Source organism: Ambystoma mexicanum, chromosome 9 (assembly GCF_040938575.1).
Source record: "Ambystoma mexicanum isolate Mex_15411 chromosome 9, UKY_AmexF1_1, whole genome shotgun sequence".
Taxonomy (NCBI): Eukaryota; Metazoa; Chordata; class Amphibia; order Caudata; family Ambystomatidae; genus Ambystoma; species Ambystoma mexicanum.
This window is the reverse complement of record NC_090931.1, coordinates 310,903,480-310,921,764: the sequence shown is the minus strand read 5'-3', so window position 1 is coordinate 310,921,764 and position 18,285 is coordinate 310,903,480. Positions and strand designations below refer to the sequence as shown.

General features: G+C 44.7%; 1 protein-coding gene across 3 annotated transcripts in view; it reads left to right on the top strand.

Moving 5' to 3' along the window:
- ZZEF1 (zinc finger ZZ-type and EF-hand domain containing 1) overlaps window positions 1–18,285 on the top strand; it is a 3,309,810-nt gene that overhangs the window by 2,782,026 nt on the left and 509,499 nt on the right. For all 3 annotated transcript variants that reach the window (XM_069614719.1, XM_069614718.1, XM_069614717.1), the window contains exon 46: window positions 10,231–10,331. In XM_069614719.1, coding sequence (XP_069470820.1) covers window positions 10,231–10,331 — 101 coding nt within the window. The remainder of the gene's footprint in view (window positions 1–10,230; window positions 10,332–18,285) is intronic.

Below are 18,285 nucleotides of genomic sequence, written 5' to 3'. Positions count from 1 at the left end.
CCAGAAGCAGCCTTCGACTTGTGCCCATAGGCTTGCCCTGATATTCCACCCTGTTTCACTCCCAAAGCATACTGCTGGGATCACTTTCTGTAAGTAGAAGGTCGTTACTGGTTGGAGTGAAAATTTCCCGTAGTTTAAGTGCAGTTTGCGACCTTGTAAAGCAAACATTTTCGTGCGCAAGATGATTTCGTTTGTCCAACTCCACTCTCTGATCGAACCATTGAATGAAACACCCAGATATCGGATGGCTTCTGTGCATGATAGTGTTTCTTTATTGATGTACCAGTTGAACTTCACTTTTCTTAAGTTGTTTTTTGGTCCAAGAACCATCACTTGCGTTTTGTTTACATTTATCATTAGATGGTTTGTTGTTAGGTAGGCTTGCAGAGCTGCTAATGATCGTTGTAGGCCTATTTCGGTGCTATCAAGCAACACTATGTCATCCGCATAGATTATATGTGATACAAGCGTGCCGTTGATTTTTGGAGGAAAGCACCTCGTTATGGCAAAAGCTTCGGGTAAATCTGAAATAAAAAGTTTGAACAGTGTGGCTGCAAGTGGGCAACCTTGCTTCACACCCTGTGTAGTTTTTATTTCATCAGTTAAGTCTCCTTTTGCGTTTAGACGTACACGAATACTGGTTTTAGTATGTAATGCCACCAGTGGGGCTAGTAATTCATTGGGACATCCCCACTTTTTTAGTTTATGCCACAGCAAGTTCCGGTTTATGCAGTCAAAGGCTTGCTTTAGATCAATGAACGCTAGAAACAGCCTTTTTTTCTGTTTTATTGCATTTAGTTTAACCAGGTTTAGCAATACCAAATTGAGTTCCACGCCGACTCCTTTGGTGAATCCAGTTTGTCTCTCATCGTAGATCTTATTTAGTTTTGCCCATCTTTCAATTTTTTCTTGGAGGAATGTGGCAAATATCTTCCCCATAGTGTCAAGCAGCGCTATGGGGCGATAATTTGCAGGATCATCTTTGTTTCCTCTTTTGAATACTGGAACGATTATTGCTTTCGTCCATGAGTGGGGAATATTTGATGTTCGGGCAATCTGATCAAATAGCACCTTGATGAGATTTGCCCAACTTGCTTTGTTTGTTTTTAACATAATGTTGGATACTCCGTCAGGGCCTGCGGCTCTTGATGATTTTAACTTTTGGATTGCGTGTAAGATGTTCTCAAGTGATTCTCTTACATCCCAGGAACAATAATCTATTTTTAGGTTTGGGGTTTTATCATCGCCAGTGTTATTGAAAACTGTGTCGTAATGAATTGTCCAGGAGGATGCGTTTACGCCATTTGCTAGGTAATTGGGTTGGGTCAGGCAACCATTGTTTATTATTTTCCATATGTTGGAGCTGTCTTTTTGAATTAGTAACCGCAGCATTAATTCTGCTTGTTCCTGTCTTCTACTGATTTTGAAGGATTTCAACCAGTTCCGATACTCTTGCCGTCTGGTGGCTATTAGTGATGGTAGATTAGTCCCTCCGATAGATTTTAGTTTTTTTTAGTCGGTGGCAAGTACTTTTTTCGCTTCATTTAGTGCTGGACTGAATGGATGGATGTGGTCTCGAATCGTTATCTTGTTTGTCTTTCTGTATGGATCCAGGAAAGCAGTATAATCTCTGTATAAATTTGTAGAACATGCCTCCATAAAGGCCAAGGTTATGGTATCAATTTGCTTATTGGTTATTTTTAGCCGATTTTGGGAAGAGTTGATATCCAATTGCATAGGATAGCATTGCTGCGTTGTTGTAGGGCCATGTTGTTGTAGGATTCATATGGAATCACTTGTATGGCGTCCGTATTGGACTGATTGGATTTTGTGAACCATGAAAAGTTTAAATCGCCGCAGATTAGTATGAATGGTGCAGTAAATGCTGCATAGCAGCTGTCTATTTGGGTGGTTACTGACCGCAGGTAGTCATCGTCGGTAATCATTGCGGGATTCCAGTATGTGTTTACCAGCAACAGATGTTGTTTTCCTTCTAATCCATGTAGGGTATAGGACGACGCTTCAAGGGTAATTGCTTGGACAAATAAATTTGGATTCTGGATGCCGGTTACTTTCCATCCTGACGAATTTTTTATCATGGCAAGAAGACCGGAAAAAGGCCGTCCCAGTGTGTTTTTGCCCGCTTCGTTTAGGTATGTTGTATATCCGTCGCAGGAGGGCGTCTTTCTAAGCCATGTTTCTTGGAAACAAATAAACAGGCTTCTGATGTCTAGCGCTCTTCCTTCCCGAAATAGATGGGCAAATCCTCTGGTATTCCAAGTTGTTAATAATTGGGTCACATGCCTGGACCCTGCGTCATCCTATACGTTGTTTTTTTGTCTATAAGCTTCAGGGACCTGTGACATTTGTTGTTTGAGTTGGTTTCTCAGGTCTTCTCTTTTTGTAGCAGATGTCTTTTGATATTGGTCTTTTCCATGTGTCGATTTAGTAGAGACTGGAGAGCCGATTGCTGTGGTTAAGTTGAAGCCATAGAATAGTAGATCTTCTTTTGCTTCAAGAATTGGGCGCGCTACTGTTTTGGATCGCATGTGCAAAATTACCCAATCTGATCTGGATTCTTTTTTATATTCGACGATATTGATATCATCAGATCGAATATTCCTCAAGGCAGGTATACTGTGCAGCAGTCTCATCACATTTGTTCTGTTGAGATTTATTTCGTTTTTTTCCTCTAGTATGTTTTCGAGCTCCAGTTTATCCAGACAACCTGTAATATGGGTCTGTTGGTCAATTCTGCATTGTGTACCAGGTTGATTTAGAATTCTTGTTTGGGCCTTTGTATGTTTCGGGTTTAATTTTAGTAGTGAGTTTTCAGGTGATCTTTGAGATCGGCTCTTTATTTCTGTCCTGTTCATGCCGAACGTTTCTCGCCGTTTTTCAGCTTCATTAGTCCTTCTCCCAACAGGGCCCAAAGGATAGCGATCTGAGTGTGCGTCTCTTACTTCTCTAATAGATGGTATTAAAGTGACTCGTTCTCCTTCTGATGAGTCGCGCCTCTTAGAGACGTCATCAGTTTCTTGTTCGTTGTCGACAGAGTAAGTCGATAGATCACAAAGTTCAATTTCCCCTTCTATGGATTGATCAACCGATGGACTGATGTCATCTCTTCTGCGTTTGGTGGGTGGTTCTTTATTATCTGTAAGGTAAGCTGCTCCTGGCCTAACAGATTCTTGTGTGTCAGCTTTTTTCGGCGCGATTGTGGTTTTTTGTGCCACGAGACGTGGCGGTGTATTTAAGTTTCTTATGAATTTTTTTGCCTCGTTAGTTCGTGGACGTTTTGGAGCTGGACCTCTCTTTAAAGTTTTCAGAGTAGAGGATTGAATTGGCTTCAGTTTATCTGATAGTTTTGCTGTTTGTATTGTTCTCGCTGTGCCTGAAAAAATGTCAAAAGAGATTTTCTTTTCTGTTGATGCTACTTGTTTCACCGATGTGATCAGTGATGTGGTGGGCTCTTCGTTTTGCCCGGCTCCGACTGCCATGTCTGCTGCCTCATTTCTTGCGGTCGATCGTCGTTGAGCGTTAGTTGAGGTTGCGGAGCCCACTGTATTGTTTACTTTGATGGTAGATTCATCAGTAGAGGGCATTGCTTTCTCGAGTCTGATGCTTTCCTCGTTCCTGTTTGCGGTTTTTTCACCGCTAATCTCAGTGTCTGTGAGATTTTTCTCTAGATCGATTGATTGCATCTGTGGGTGATCATTATTCCCTTGATGCGTATACTTCCTCCCATGTTCGGCACGATTTTGACTGCCGGCAGCAGGCTCTCTCATTAAGTTGATGAGTGGTTGTACAGTGACATTATGTCTGAGCCATTTTGTGCACTCTAATAGTGCTTCAGCGAGATCTAATTTTTCATATGCCTCCCGACGTGTGATTTCATTTAGACGAGAGTGCCATTGATGGGTCGACGCAGCTTCAAGGTCCAAACGATTGCTTAGATGTTCATTTCTCTTTTCTAAGGTCAACATTTTGTTGTTTATCACTGCCAGAATGGCGTTTTGGTTTTGTACGGATTCATTTAGGGTCTCATATAATTTCATGAATGGCATTAATGCTATTGAGGTGGCCGCTAAGACATTATTGTGAATCTGAATTCCGGCCGAGATAGAAATGTTACCTTTGGTGTTCGTGTAGTTTTCAGGACCGTTACTTTCATTTATTTCCAATGGCCCAATTTCTGTCGAGTTATTTGCAGTGTGAATTTGTATTCGGCGTGTTTTTTGTTCTCCGTTTTATTCTGTTTGTTACTTAGTTGATGGACTTCAGGTGCGTCTAAGTTCAAATGGCATACTATGGAACCAGGGTGTGATGAAGATGGTGTTGTTTGAAAAATATGTTTTGCTTCTTTGCGCAGAGTGCTTGCCTTGCATCCAGGTGATTCCATACTAGCGTTGTTAGATGGAAAGCTTTCATTTAGGCGCTCACGCATTAGATTAAAATCTGATTTGAGTCGGGCTGTTAGTCGTGCTTCCCGCGCAGCAATGTCGAAAGACATGGATGTGCTCACATTAGGTATCAGCTGTGCTTTTAACTTGGGCATATTGTTTTCAGACCTTGCCCGGACAGCTGATGCGGCTTTGTTAACCGTGTCGTTAGGGGAACATCTAACTGCCTTGTTTGCAATGCATGTTGTTCCAATCGTGGCTATGTGCATTTGAGAAACATCTTCTTGAATAGAAAGCCTCGTGTCAGATGATTTGGTTGTTTTTTGAAGGTCTTGTATATTGGAATAACCTTGCAGCACTCCTGTATTTTTTGATGTGTCATCAGGCTGGATGGAACTATTCTGTTGTTCAGGAGTTTTTAAGTTTCCGACTGATGGAGATCGCAGTGCCAATAAATCTGCATCAGTAATGTCAAATGAGAAGGTCTCGGAGGCGTCTAGATATGCTGTTGGAGGATGTTCTGGGAGATCAATTTGCGCAAGTGTAGGTGGAACAGGCGAGCGCGTTGTGGGTTCAATCCTGTTCTGTACTGGGTGCTCATTATGACTTTCTATAGTTTTTGTACATTTTGGGTCGAACACCGGGAACAGTACAGGCTGCAAGTTGGAATTTCCGGTTAGGCGGTGGGCCACTTTAGAATTTGAGCCGATATAAGCGGCACGATTTTTATTGTTTGCCTCAAAGTGGACCGATGCGGGAGGGACGTCAGCTGCTTCGTCCCCTGCAGCTCCGACACCCACTCTTGCCTCTATCGCAACTACAGCCTCAACCTCATCCACGGCTAACCCGGTGTGCGCGGCTGCCGTTGAGGGTGGCCGTGTGACAGCTGATGGTAATACCTGTCTAACTCGAGATGCGATTTGTTGCACACTAGGTGAGCCATCGTTCAAAGTCTCTGAAGGGATTGCTACTGGGTGGTCGAGGGCATACAGGTCAGCTTTTTGTGGCACCACGTTTGATGTAAGGTGGAGTTTGTTTGTCTTACCTGGCTCCTTTTTAGAGTGTTGTTTCCGCAGCCGGTTTCGCGTGTGTGCTCCCACACCTGTGATCTCCTCGCCTGGGGGCAGTTCCATCTGCCCGAGCTGCTGACGCCACTCACCAGACAGCCACAAACGCTCAGACGCGCTCTGAGGTGGACCGGGCAGGCTGGACTCCGCGACTTCACTTTCCGCTGCCGACCAGAGCCAAACAGCAGCAAAACAGCGTAGGCACAAAACGAAGCACCGCCCTTGACTCGCACCGGGCTTCACGCCGCAAGGGCTCAGGACACTGCTTTTTACTTCCTGGCTCCAGGGGGCGTGGCCTGCTGTTCGAGAAGCCTTAAAGGAGAAAGGCTCGCCAAATTCAAAGTTCAAAATTCGAAAATTAACACGCTATCAAAAGCGCTGTAGCTCACACTCCAACTCCAACTCCAACGGTCTGTAGTCCAAACCAGAGCCACAGCAGCAAAACAGCGTAGGCACAAAACGAAGCACTGCCCTTGACTCGCACCGGGCTTCACGCCGCAAGGGCTCAGGACACTGCTTTTTACTTCCTGGCTCCAGGGGGCGTGGCCTGCTGTTCGAGAAGCCTTAAAGGAGAAAGGCTCGCCAAATTCAAAGTTCAAAATTCGAAAATTAACACGCTATCAAAAGCGCTGTAGCTCACACTCCAACTCCAACGGTCTGTAGTCCAAACCAGAGCCACAGCAGCAAAACAGCGTAGGCACAAAACGAAGCACCGCCCTTGACTCGCACCGGGCTTCAACACTTATGTGAAGATTCTCTTATGAACCACTGACTGTATTGTAGTACTTTACATTGCTTTCTTAAATGACTCCATGCACATGCTGATAAGTCTTTTTTCTGCTTCTCAGTTTATCTTGCTACAGCTAGCATGTGCTCATAAATTGTACAACAGAAAACCTACTTCTCTTCATAAGCATATCTTCTACATTGTAAATGAAAATTTGCTTAATTTATTCTTTGCTGAGAAGTTCAATTTAGCTTTTAACCACCTACAGCTTGTAGGTTAAATTTCTCCTCTTCTCCAACTTGCTACACCTGAAAACAAACTGCTTCAATCTCCTCTTTACATATTTACACACAGTGAAAGTCCATCCTAAAACATTTTGTAACTTAATGATTGCCCCACGTCAATTTGAAATTCTCTTTGACTCCTAATGCTTCTCCTTTAATAATCCAGATCTGACTTCTTGTCTCAACGCATGTGCTTAGAAAGTCAAAAGGATTAGTAGGGCGTGTCTCCACGAACTCGCGTGGCAAGTCGTATGGTAGTTTCTGTCTCCGCAGTTCACCGCATTTGCACATTCTTATCTTCTTGATCTTTCCCCAAAAACGACGCAGCACACACGGAAGGTACCATGAACAGTGCCTGCTGCATTCTGCGCACGCGCGCCTACTGGATACAGATCCTGTAAGATTTTCATACGTATACGCACGCTGAAAGCTGAGACTACTTGCTGGGAACTGAAGTTAAACTTTAACATGATCGGCTTATCTCAGATGCGTACACCGTGACTGGAAAGCTGCTGGGAAGTCTTTCCCGAATACACAGCTTAATTACCCTTCAAAGGGACTGCCGCTCGCTCTGAGTGCGAACGTTCCTAAGCAACGTTGCACCGTCTTACGCTCGCACCGTAACAAGCCCAACTTGAGTTTTAACACGAACAATAACAAATACTAAAAACACAATTCGGGCACAAAAGGAACCTAAGGTTTTGCAAACTTTTTCTTCTGTCTTTAAAAGTCAGATTGCCCAGAAAATATACTTCCTAGTAATAAATCACTTTTCCTTCAGGGTTTATAAAAACCAAAACTTGTTAACAGTCACTTAGCTTTCTTCTTTGATGACTGAGGACTCCCCCTACTTCCTGACCTCCTCCTGCTCTTCCTGAATCCTGCTACAACGTCTACTTTGCCACCTTTAAAAGTCATGAGCTCTGAAATACATGTCCTCTCAGCTGGGCAAAAGATGATGAAAGGCACTTTAGAATGCCCATTGTCTGCCTTTTGTCTCTTTCATCCAATCAAAATGTTTGATGAGCACCTCCATCTTGGCTTGGAATATTCTCAGCACTATGTATAAATAAGTTAAGGCCAAACCAACCACATAGATACAACTTTTCAGTCACACACACATACCATAAAACTGGGAAAGCAGTACCTGACAACAGATGCCCTCAGGGGTTCTTAAAGCTTGAAGTAAGTGGAACATGGCCTCTTCAATGAACTCCTCTGAGCCTGTGTTTTCCAAATTCTATAAAATGCCATGTAAAGAGCTGGCTAATATTTCATAGTTGGCCTCGGGACCTCGTCCTTTATTAATTTAAATATTTAATCTGAAGAATTCTTAGGTTTGCACCTTTGATGGCCGCAGGGTACTTGGTTTGCCTATGACTCGTGAGTTTATTGTCTTTCCCATTTTTTTTAAAGGAGACCAGAAGTTGAATGTTTATTGGCAGACCAATTTCTTCACAACTTCTTGGGGAGACCAGTGCACAGACTCCCATTAATGCAATACTTGTGCATTAGTATCAGAGTCCAGTTTTAGGTCAATTGCTGGAGTCCCTGTTTGATCCCATGCATAGATGTTCTTTTAAGTGCCTATTTTTTTCACTGGCTTTTTACTACCAATTACATCTATGAAAATGGATGTTGAGATTCTGGCATTGTCAACTAGTTTGCTTGTCATGATGGTCTCAAAATATGCTGCAGTGCTTAGCATGTAGCTTTCATTTTTTCTTATGCTTTTGTCATATTTCTGTAGAAACAAAGCATTTTTACTTGGACTTATTATTTCGCTCTGTTTCATCTGTCTAAAGCAGATACACTTCCAGATTAAAGAATAGAAGTCAGTCATTATACATAAACAGAAATGGACAATTGGGAATAGGTATACAGCTATTTTTGATATGACCTATGGAAAATCTTCCATGCCATTGAAAGTCATATATCCAGCAGTTGGGGTTGGATTGTGGATGGTACTGGGGTGTGTTATGACATGGCCAATGAGGTAACTTCTGAGACCATTTGCAGTATACTAGGTACAAGCAGCCACATAAGCCTTTCCAAGGGTTGTTCTTGTAAATGAGATGTACAGGCCATCTTCATTGCCCATGTTTGACAGCCATTGTCTTATGCTGGGCAGTCTGTGGTTCAGCACAAAATCTTTCCCAGACCTATCTGAAGGTCCTTTTTCACAATCAAGTTTTCCACATTGATGGCAATAAGGAATCTGTTGAGGAACAGTATCCATTGCAATGTTACCCACCTTTTGTAACACTGCATGTGATGGATACTGTATTTTCTTTGCAGATTCTGCATACCAGCATTGTTTCTAGCTTCCCATGAAGTATCTGAGAAACTGAGGATGCTAGTCTGGCATTGCCAGATTAATCTGGTGGGACTATTTGCCACCACATTGCAAATTAAGCTATCGCTTATGCCACAAAAAGGTTTCTGAAGTACCGGTCTGGCAGAGGAGGATAGTTTAAAACGTGGACTGGCAGAGGAATTATAGCATGCATCAGAACTTGTTACCATAGGTAGCTGCTAACTTATCTTCTGGATGAACATTTCAGCTATGTTGTTCAATTTGAAAAGTGTTTGTTCTCGAGCTATTCTTCACAAAGCTTTTAGCTCATGCTGTGCTTGCTCCATGTATGAAATTACTTTCAGGTTTTTGATCATTTCACAATAGATGAAAATGCAAAGAAGCCATCCATAAGGTCATCTGTTGCCATTATGATACTTAATCTATGGACTATCAGAGTTCAAAGCTGCATTTGCTGACCTGTTCCTTGGTGCCTTTTTTGGTCAGAAACAGATGTTTTTGCTCGCTCTCCCAGTGGACGAATACCTCCACTAGAGGGATCTGTGATTGAACTCATGGTCACAGATATACGTTCCAGAAGTTGTCCTCAGTGATGGGTGTTTCCTTTTTCATGTCAGTTAACCATGAGGTCAGTGTTTGCATTCCACCCAAAAGATATTAAAGGTTTCACAATTGGTTCTAAAAGGCCCTATTTATGGTTTTTGGCACCATCATTTGGGCCTCACTTTGATTCAAACTAAGATTTCTATAATATCCATCCAGTCTTTCAAAGCTACAAAATGTTAAGTAACTGAGAAGATATCACTGTAGGCTTTTGAATTTGAAAAATACTCAAATATTTATTTTCTGATTGCAAAGACTGATTAAAAAGCCTGAAATCATATTTTGCTTTTGTTAATATTTCTGTTGGAAAATCATGTATTTTGTAGGTGTCCATAGCTTTTATTTGACATACAAAATTAACACAAAGTTAATGTAGAACATTAGCTGATACGACCACAAAGTCCTCTTCTTAGTAAGTGAATCTTCAATGACTGGACCAATGTGGTTGCAGAAACGTTTTTTTTCTCATTTTGTCAGTCAATTAAATTGTGTCAGCACCTACAATTAAAATAGGCTCCTTGAAAACCAGAGAACCATTACATTACCCTAGCTACTAAAACAGTTGTCTGACATTTAGTTTAACCGGGAGCGGGCCTCCCAATATGAACAGGTGTTAAGATTTCTAGAACCATTTGTTGAAGCAGTTGCACCAATCCCAAATATGTTAAGTATGGAGGTTTCTGTGACAAATGCCCATGGTCCTTTGTTTTTGGGGCACATTACACATACAAACCATCAACTCCCTCGGAATGAAAGTTTATACCTCTTAAACTGTCCTTGGCTTGTTATTTCTGTATGTATTGACTGTTTTAACTGTCTCCTGTTTCAGATGACCCACGACGCCCTTAATGCTCCTTTGCATATTCTTCGTGCTATGTACGAACTGCAATCGAGAAGGACCGATTCCTTTTTCATAGATGTTCAGAAGAGGTAAATGCACTGAATTTGCAAAAGCAGCCAAACATATTGCAGTTTTACAAGTTAAGCATATTTTATATTGCAGTGAGTTGTTATATGTTCTCTTCCTTTTTCTTCTAAATGGAGATGGTTGACTTTTTTGCTTGAAGACAAAAACTCTTCTTTCTTTTGTTTAAATCTTTTTATTAAGGGTTGGGACGGATTGAACATGATGGGCCTTCTTAAAAAGTGAGCATGTCAAATTTCTCTAAGCATCTACCTTAAGACCACTTTATAGGAGTCTATGATCCCCTCACAACCCACTTGCACATAACAAATGATTGTATTAAATGTCACCTTCCATTGCTACTTCTACGTCTTATGCTCCTTGGACTCCAGAAAACTCTCACTTGAATTGCTACAGCATTGTTTCCATGTTGTGGAAACAGTAGGAAACTACTCAGGCAAATTAACAAATCACTAAGGCCTGCCTTTTTCCCATCTCCAACCGTGGGAGGGCTACCGTCTCAGATGTTTTGTATTGCATGGCCTCTCTATGCATGTCCTCTCTGTTCCTGGTCTTTGCCAGCTCTCTTGCTTCCCCACCTGATTCAGATGTTTGGATTCTAGTGCCCCCATGGCACCACTCCTGTTTTCCTTGGAGCTGGCTAGACTCTCCCAGGCAGCTGCTCTGTCCATGCTCGGTCCATGATCGCTGTTCTTAACAGCCTCTTATCTGCGAGTAAGCTCTTGGATCTGATGCACATTGCTTCAGGATTGTGGGCAGTAGCCTGGGCTATGTTCCCATCTCATATCAGCATGGTTCAGTCGAAGGTCATATGGAGGTGGTGTTTGTCTGCTCCTCTTAATAGAAGATTGAGGATCAGTGGAAGAACAATGTATTTCTGTCCTGAGGAAGGCCATATGGAAAATATTGGGGAAAACTTACCTAGGATGGGGTTATCTCCTTGTCAATGGGCCAAAAACGCAGAGCGTCAACACAACATCATTTGCACATCCTTTGATGAAAAATTGGGATAACAAACATTAGGTATCCTACAGAGATTGAGAAACGCATAAAGGTGATTAAAACAGAGGACAGTATAAGGTTCTGTCTCTAACAAGAACCCATATGAATAGGAAGAGCATATGTGAATACACTGTCCCTGACCACGAGAGAACAGGCAAAACATCACTGTAATTTCCTCCATTCTGTTGCTTTTGTTTTCTCTGAGAAGAGACTTTCATGAACTGACGGAACATCTGTAACAATTGTCTTTGGTTGATAGAATAGTTTTGGTAGAAGAGAAAGAAAGGTACCTGACACTAACCCGTGATGAATTAAATGAGTTTATGTACTTTATAATGTTATGCATTGTGTGATTTATGTTTTGAGGAAAACACACTCTCCACATAGGAGGTGTCTATAAAATGAATAAATAAGTCAATAGTGCTGTATGTGAAAACTTCAAGGTATGGGACTGTTTTTTGTTTGTGAATTTGTGTCAGCAGATGTGAGCTTTTTGGTCCTAAGCGATAAAAAACAGGAGAAGGGGGTAGTCTTTGATTCTTGTATATGTTATTGTCACTACCCGATTACATCACAGACAGCCCAATAACAAAAAAGAAGGGTTTGACCTGCTGTTTATGTGCTCCTCTGTGAAGACTGCTGGCTGCTGCTGTTTAATTCTGACTTTGTTTCACAGTTGTCCTCTCACACTGGGTTGAGGGTTGACCTTCTCAGGGAGTTTGTTAGAACTAGGCTTCCAAGCCCCCTAGTTTTGCACAATATGTGTACACCTGACACGGAGGGATCACTCCGATTGTCAGTATGTAAGGCTGATGTTAGGCTTCATTCTTCCTCCAATCTGCATAAGGGCTTTAAATTAGTGTCTGGATAATATAGTGGTAAAATGCTCCTTGGCATAGACATGACATCACTCACGTTGGAGCATGGACCCAGTGATGATGATGATGATGACGATGATGGTGGTGGTGGGGTGGGGGGGCTCTCAGCAGCATCCCTTCATATACCAGTTCCAGAAAGCTTGTAGCTCTGGCTTTGTATCCATGGGAAGGTGGCTATTATAGGTTGCGTAAACTGTCCAGGTCTTGTGAGGTGACAATTCAACATCGACTCAACTACCTGAACATTTGTTGCATACAGGCTCTCAACATTAATGGCCTTTTAATCAGAAGATTTTTAGGGTTTTAGTAATTTTTGAATTTTATTTTAATGAGATTTAAAGCTTTGGATTCATTTATTGGGAAGATAAATGTTGAATTGATTAGAATTAAGTCATTTAAATTATGGATTGTCATTGAGGTTTTTTTAAATGTATTGATGTTTTCTGTTTTTCTTTTTCTGTATTTATGAATTGAATCAAATTGATGATTAATTTGGGTAAAAGTTTGGTTCGCTGAGCTGTAAACCTAATAAATAAATGAAAAAAAGAAGTGAATGGTTATGGCTCGTGACAATCAAACCACCTCAGTGCTGTGCAGGATTAGGTGGTCAAAGTGTACATGTCCTTGAGCAAGAAGATGACACTGTGGAAGACCTCAGAAAAGTCTCCCCAGAAAAATCTGCCCTTAAGTCCTCCCCTGAAGAGGCATACTTGTGGGACTGCTGAAGAAAAAACACAAAAGTTCACCAAGTGAACCCTCATATTTCATGCTGAAATCTGCAATATGGGTCCAATTCCCAGAGGTCATGCTTAGAGGAGGATACCGTTCTCCAGCTTGTTAGACGGCAGTGCCCAGCCCACTTTTCCTACTTAGACTACCAATCCGCAGAAACGGAGCAGCCATCCACAAGATTATTTAGCAGCTACACCCCCACTGAGTTCCCCCTTGGAATTTGCTGTTCCCCTCCAGGACACCACAATCAAGCGCATGATCCGCCATTGCGTTCCCAAGGGCTTAGTGTAGATTTGAGCCCAGGCGCTGTCCCCCATAAGAACCTCTTTGGGGCCCTAGTCCTGCGCCTTTCAGCCATTCCAGAGCTTGGAGTCTGCACTGGCCTAAGAGGCCTACCAGGGGGGACTCCAAAGCAAGTCCCACCTCCAGATGTGAGTGATGGCAGTTGGGAAGGCCTAATTTCCTGTCTCCTCCCCAAGTACCAATCTATATATGTGCATTACCAATTTGCATCACTTTGTGCCTCTGAACCCAAGTACTGGCAAAGGTTTCTCTTTCTTTTCATGAAACCACAGTCACAGGAGTAGACCACCCATCCAAAAGATAGAAAACTGCCAGCACTCCAAGCGAGCACATTTAAAGGCCCTGCTCTCACACGTCACAAGCCCTACCCGTGTGGTGTAAGGCACCGCCAGGTGAAAGAAAGGAACATAATGAGCAACCATTGGATAGTGTACCGTCAAATTGGAAAGTCCCTGAGAGATATTCGAAAGGCAAGGCATTTGACCTATAGGTATTTACTTTCAGCATAAATCAGAACTACGACAGTAGGGGTCAGTATTATGCATGTACTAACCTGGGGATTAGGAAGCCTGGACTAGGGAGGATTGGTGCTTTGTAGATGAGAGGGAGTGAGGGACAGTCTTAGGGCCCTGAGATATTATTTAATCAAAACCATTGGCTTGTCAGCACTGCTTGTGGACCAAAAAAACTCATAATGTCACAGGTGACCCAAGCAACTATAGAGTCCCACTGATCATGCAAGGGTTGTTATTGTCAAACAACGTAAAATGTGATTACGGTTACGGTGTGCAGATTTTTCAATATTCAGACAAGCACATTTGTTCACTATACAGGTAGGCAGATGCCACGCACCGGGCTGGAATGATGGGGTGTGCGGTGCTCGCTAAGGTACATCCCTCTCTCTCGTTTAGTGCGTGCCATTCCCTCCCTAGCCCAGGCTTCCCTCAACCCCAGGATAGTCTCTAGTAATTGGGAACCCCTATTGTCTAAAATCTGTTAATCTTAGTCATGGTGGCCTAAAGACAAACGCCTTATATATATATATAAACTCCCTCTGGGAACAATCTTGGTCGATCCTGTGCTAAGCTCCCCAATAGCTGGAACAACGTAAGCGTCTGTGCCTTCTAGACATTCAGGCCCCACTAGGTTTTATCTTTCCATGCTCAGATGTTCCTCTACTTATGTCTCTATTGTACTCTTACGTCATGTCCCCTCTCCTCCATACTGTATGGGCGTCCCTTCCAAGTTACCGGAGACGGAACCTTTTTCACCAGAAAAACCTTCTTCCCCTTTAAATTTAGAGGCGTGCAGGGGCGCGGCCCAGGGAGCATGCGCTGCCCTGACTCTGCCCTGCGGCGCCACACCTCAGTCCCCTTTTCCGCGTTGAAGGGAACGGGCCGAAATTCACCAGCGCTCCTGGGTTTGGCTTCGGCCATGTAATTCCACGCACGGATACTTCCTCTCTGTCTTTTTTGTTTTATCTATCATTCAGGTACTCAGTCCTCATGCGTCAGTCTCCTGCCCGGCGCATGTCGACTTATACAGGCTTCAGCAGATGTCCATCCTGCAACCGGCTCTTCCCAACTTCAGACCCCCATGCCCTCTGCCTACGTTGCCTTGACTCTGACCACGGTTGGCAATCATGTTCGGCGTGTGACTCGCTGTCCTCGAAGGCGCTGAAGAACAGACTAGCCAGGTGGAGGGAGCTCTTCCAGAAGTCACCTCCAGAGGATCTTCAGAACTTTGTGAAGCATCGAACCAGGCCCAAGGTAGGGCCAATATTTTCTAGCGCACCCCGCAAGGTAGACTCCTTCCCAGGGATTCTCCTGCGCGGGAGGGACCGGCCAGGTCCTTCTACCGGCACATGGCCGAGCTACAGCTACCGGTCTTAGGGGTGGAGGGGTCTGCAGATCCTCCCGGGCACAGTGTCGATGGACCGGAAGGTTCTTGTACCGGGTCTATACCCGAGGGGCTACACCCTGTTACTGGCAGAATGGTTGCGGGGCTTCGCCCTGTTCCCGGAAACACATCAGAGGGGCTATGCCTTATTACCAGCTGTACGTCTGAGGGGGCGCCTAAACGCAGCTCTACCGACCCCCGGGTGGAGGGTGACACACGTACCGGGCCGAGGCCCGAGGAGCAGGGTAGGCCTTGTGATCCACACGCAAGAGTCTTGGACGAGGCTGGGCCCAGCAGGCCGAGCAACACCTGGCAGGCAGCTCGACAAAATGGCTGCCGTGCCAGAAAGGGGCACCCGTCCGACACCATTCCACGAATTCGGCAAAGAACGAGTGTCGAGGTGGGACTGGCCTCAAGCAGGTACGTGGCCTACAGTCTACCCTTCATTTGCACAGGGCAGCTTTCCTTTGTGTCCATATGAACAGGGTATAGACCCAAGGATGGGCAACCCCTACAACGTGGACCCGGGGAGAAGAAACAACCAAAATGAACAACCCAGGAGGGGAAGGGTCACACGGGACTGGAAACCAAACTTAAAAAGGAATGAACATGACTTAAATCATAGGCACCAGGGAGGAAAGGAAATTATAAAATTAGCATATTTTATTCATCACATATCAAAAAACCATTAGAAAAAATGGACACAATGTATCATAAAAGTACATATCAATACACAATTAATTATACTGCACAATTTAAGTTTGATGCAAAAAGTGGAAGTGCATGCCTCACAGTAACCCATGCTGCAGTTAGGGATAAAGAACAGCAGTAGAATTCTAGTATGCTGCTGTTAAAGGAAAGCAAAAACGAGAGGGGAGGAAACATCCCTATACTCCAAGCCTCAGTCGTCCTCAGCTTCCTCCTCTGTGGCACTGCTATGCAAGGAGAATATCTTGGGGGAGTACGGCGAGAAGATCTACTCCAATGCCTCCTTGCACCTGCATCAGGCCAATGCAGATGCCAGTCACTCTTTAAGGCAGGGCTAGTGGAAGCCAAACTTGTGGCGCATGACCTCATGGAATCCACAGGGGGTCATATAGATACCATATAGATACCTCAGGCCGTGCCATTTGCATTGCCATGGAAATGAGAACAGCCTGGCTCCGGGCAACGAAATTCAACCCGGATGTTCAGGAGCGCATTCTAGATCTTCAGTTCGAGGGGGGTGGGGGGCTCTTCCACTCCTCTACGGATGAAGATCTGGACAAAAAGAACATCTCACAAACGGCAAAGTCTTTATCCGTTCTTACTAAGACCACGCCAAATTCGTACACCCAATCTCAGCAGTGCTCGGAGAAGGGTCAAATCTATGGAGGGTTCCGTGGCTTCCAGGAATGCAGATCAAGGCAGCCGGACTGCTTGCTGTCTCAGAACGGCGCAAACAACAAAAAAGGGGGGCTAAGGGCTTTTTCCAGTCCCCCTCCTCAGTCTCAGCCTTCGAGGGAAAGAAGGCATGACACGCCCCTTCGGTGGGGGGCAGGCTTGCTCTCCATGCACAAGTCTGGCACCAGAATTTTGCGGACCCCTGGATCCTCTCCGTAGTATCCACGGGGTACCGCCTTCCTATCCCATCCTCTCCTCCCCTCCACTTGGGACAGCAACTCATTTGGCAGAGATCCGTTCGCTTGTAGAGAGCCAGGCAGTGGAGGAAGTTCCAACCACAGCAAGACTTTGGCTTTTACTCCAGGATTTTCACCATTCAGAAGAAGAACCAGGCGGGCCTGAGAATTGTGCTGGACCTTTCCACCCTCATCCTCTCCTTATCCCTGCAAAAATTCAAGATGGTTATGCCTGCTTTTATAGCGGAGACATTGGACAAGGGAGAAGGGGATGTGCTCCGTGGACCTGAAGGACGTGTATGTCATGATGCCTACCCCCGGAGCATCAGGCCAGGCCCAGCACCCCCGGAAGCAGGCATCATGCCCTCGGGTAAAAGCCCAGCGGCCCCTTATAGGGACTCTTTGGACTCAGTCCTGGCGCCTTCGCCAGGCTCATGTTGGACATCAGTCCTGGCGCCAGAGGCGCCAGGCTCATAAAGGGAGGTGTTTTGTGCACTTACCTGATGCAGACCATGCTGCACGCTTCAGGCCTCCCTGAGACCTGAAAGGGACTATTTTTTCATAGGGACTATTTTTTCACTCGGGCGTGGCCAGGGAAGGATACATACCTAGTTGGGGAAGGATACACACCTGGGACTTCTTTGGAGGCTATTTAAGCCACGCCCAGACAGCAGCTCATGCTTCGCGTTGTTCTGCTTCCTGCAAGCTTAACGCTCACCGTGTCTGCTCCTGGACTACAGCCACGCCCGTCTTGAACCTGGAAGACCTGCAAGGAAGGAAGAGAAGAGAAAGGTGAAAACCAAGGATTATTTCAAGCTTCTTACCTGCATCCGGAATCTTCTCACCAGCATCCCTGAAGGAAGACTTCAATTTAAAAGCATCGCGTTGCTCGCTGCAGCGCCACGCTTCACTCACCTGTCCTGTCCTCAAGACATCTCCCGGCTCCATCGCGGCTGTCAACATCGGATGCCACATCTCTGCACCTAGGGGAGAGAGGAAGAAACAAAAGGTGAGCAGAAGGACACACAGAAGGATAGCCTGATTAACAGCCAGAACACTTACTGGCTTTTCTTCCACATTTCGGGTCGGCGCCGCCCCGTTGGCAGGTACTGTACCCTGGCCCCTATGGGGAAAGGACTAGAGACATTTCAGAGGAATGATAAGGACATCTAGAGGGATCGCCCTCATTACTACTCACCTCGGCAGGTTAACCCCTCGACACATCGCCTTCATTCTGCACCTGAAATAAAGGACAGATCACAGGTGAGAAAGACAGCATAAAGGGGGCCTCACTTGAACTTTGAACTTTCATACTTATGGCGCATCGCTCAGGAAAGTCAAGTGGATTTTGCCAGCGCCATTCTGAAAACCAGTGAAGTAACTGGACGAACGCGCGCCCCTGCACCAGAAGCAGGATGGAGAGTTCAACCTTCCAAACCATAAGAAGGATATTCCTACGGGCCAAGGAAGCACGATTTGGAGGTCCTGTCCAATCGGTGTTCCGGGTCCTGCGCATCACGCTTTAA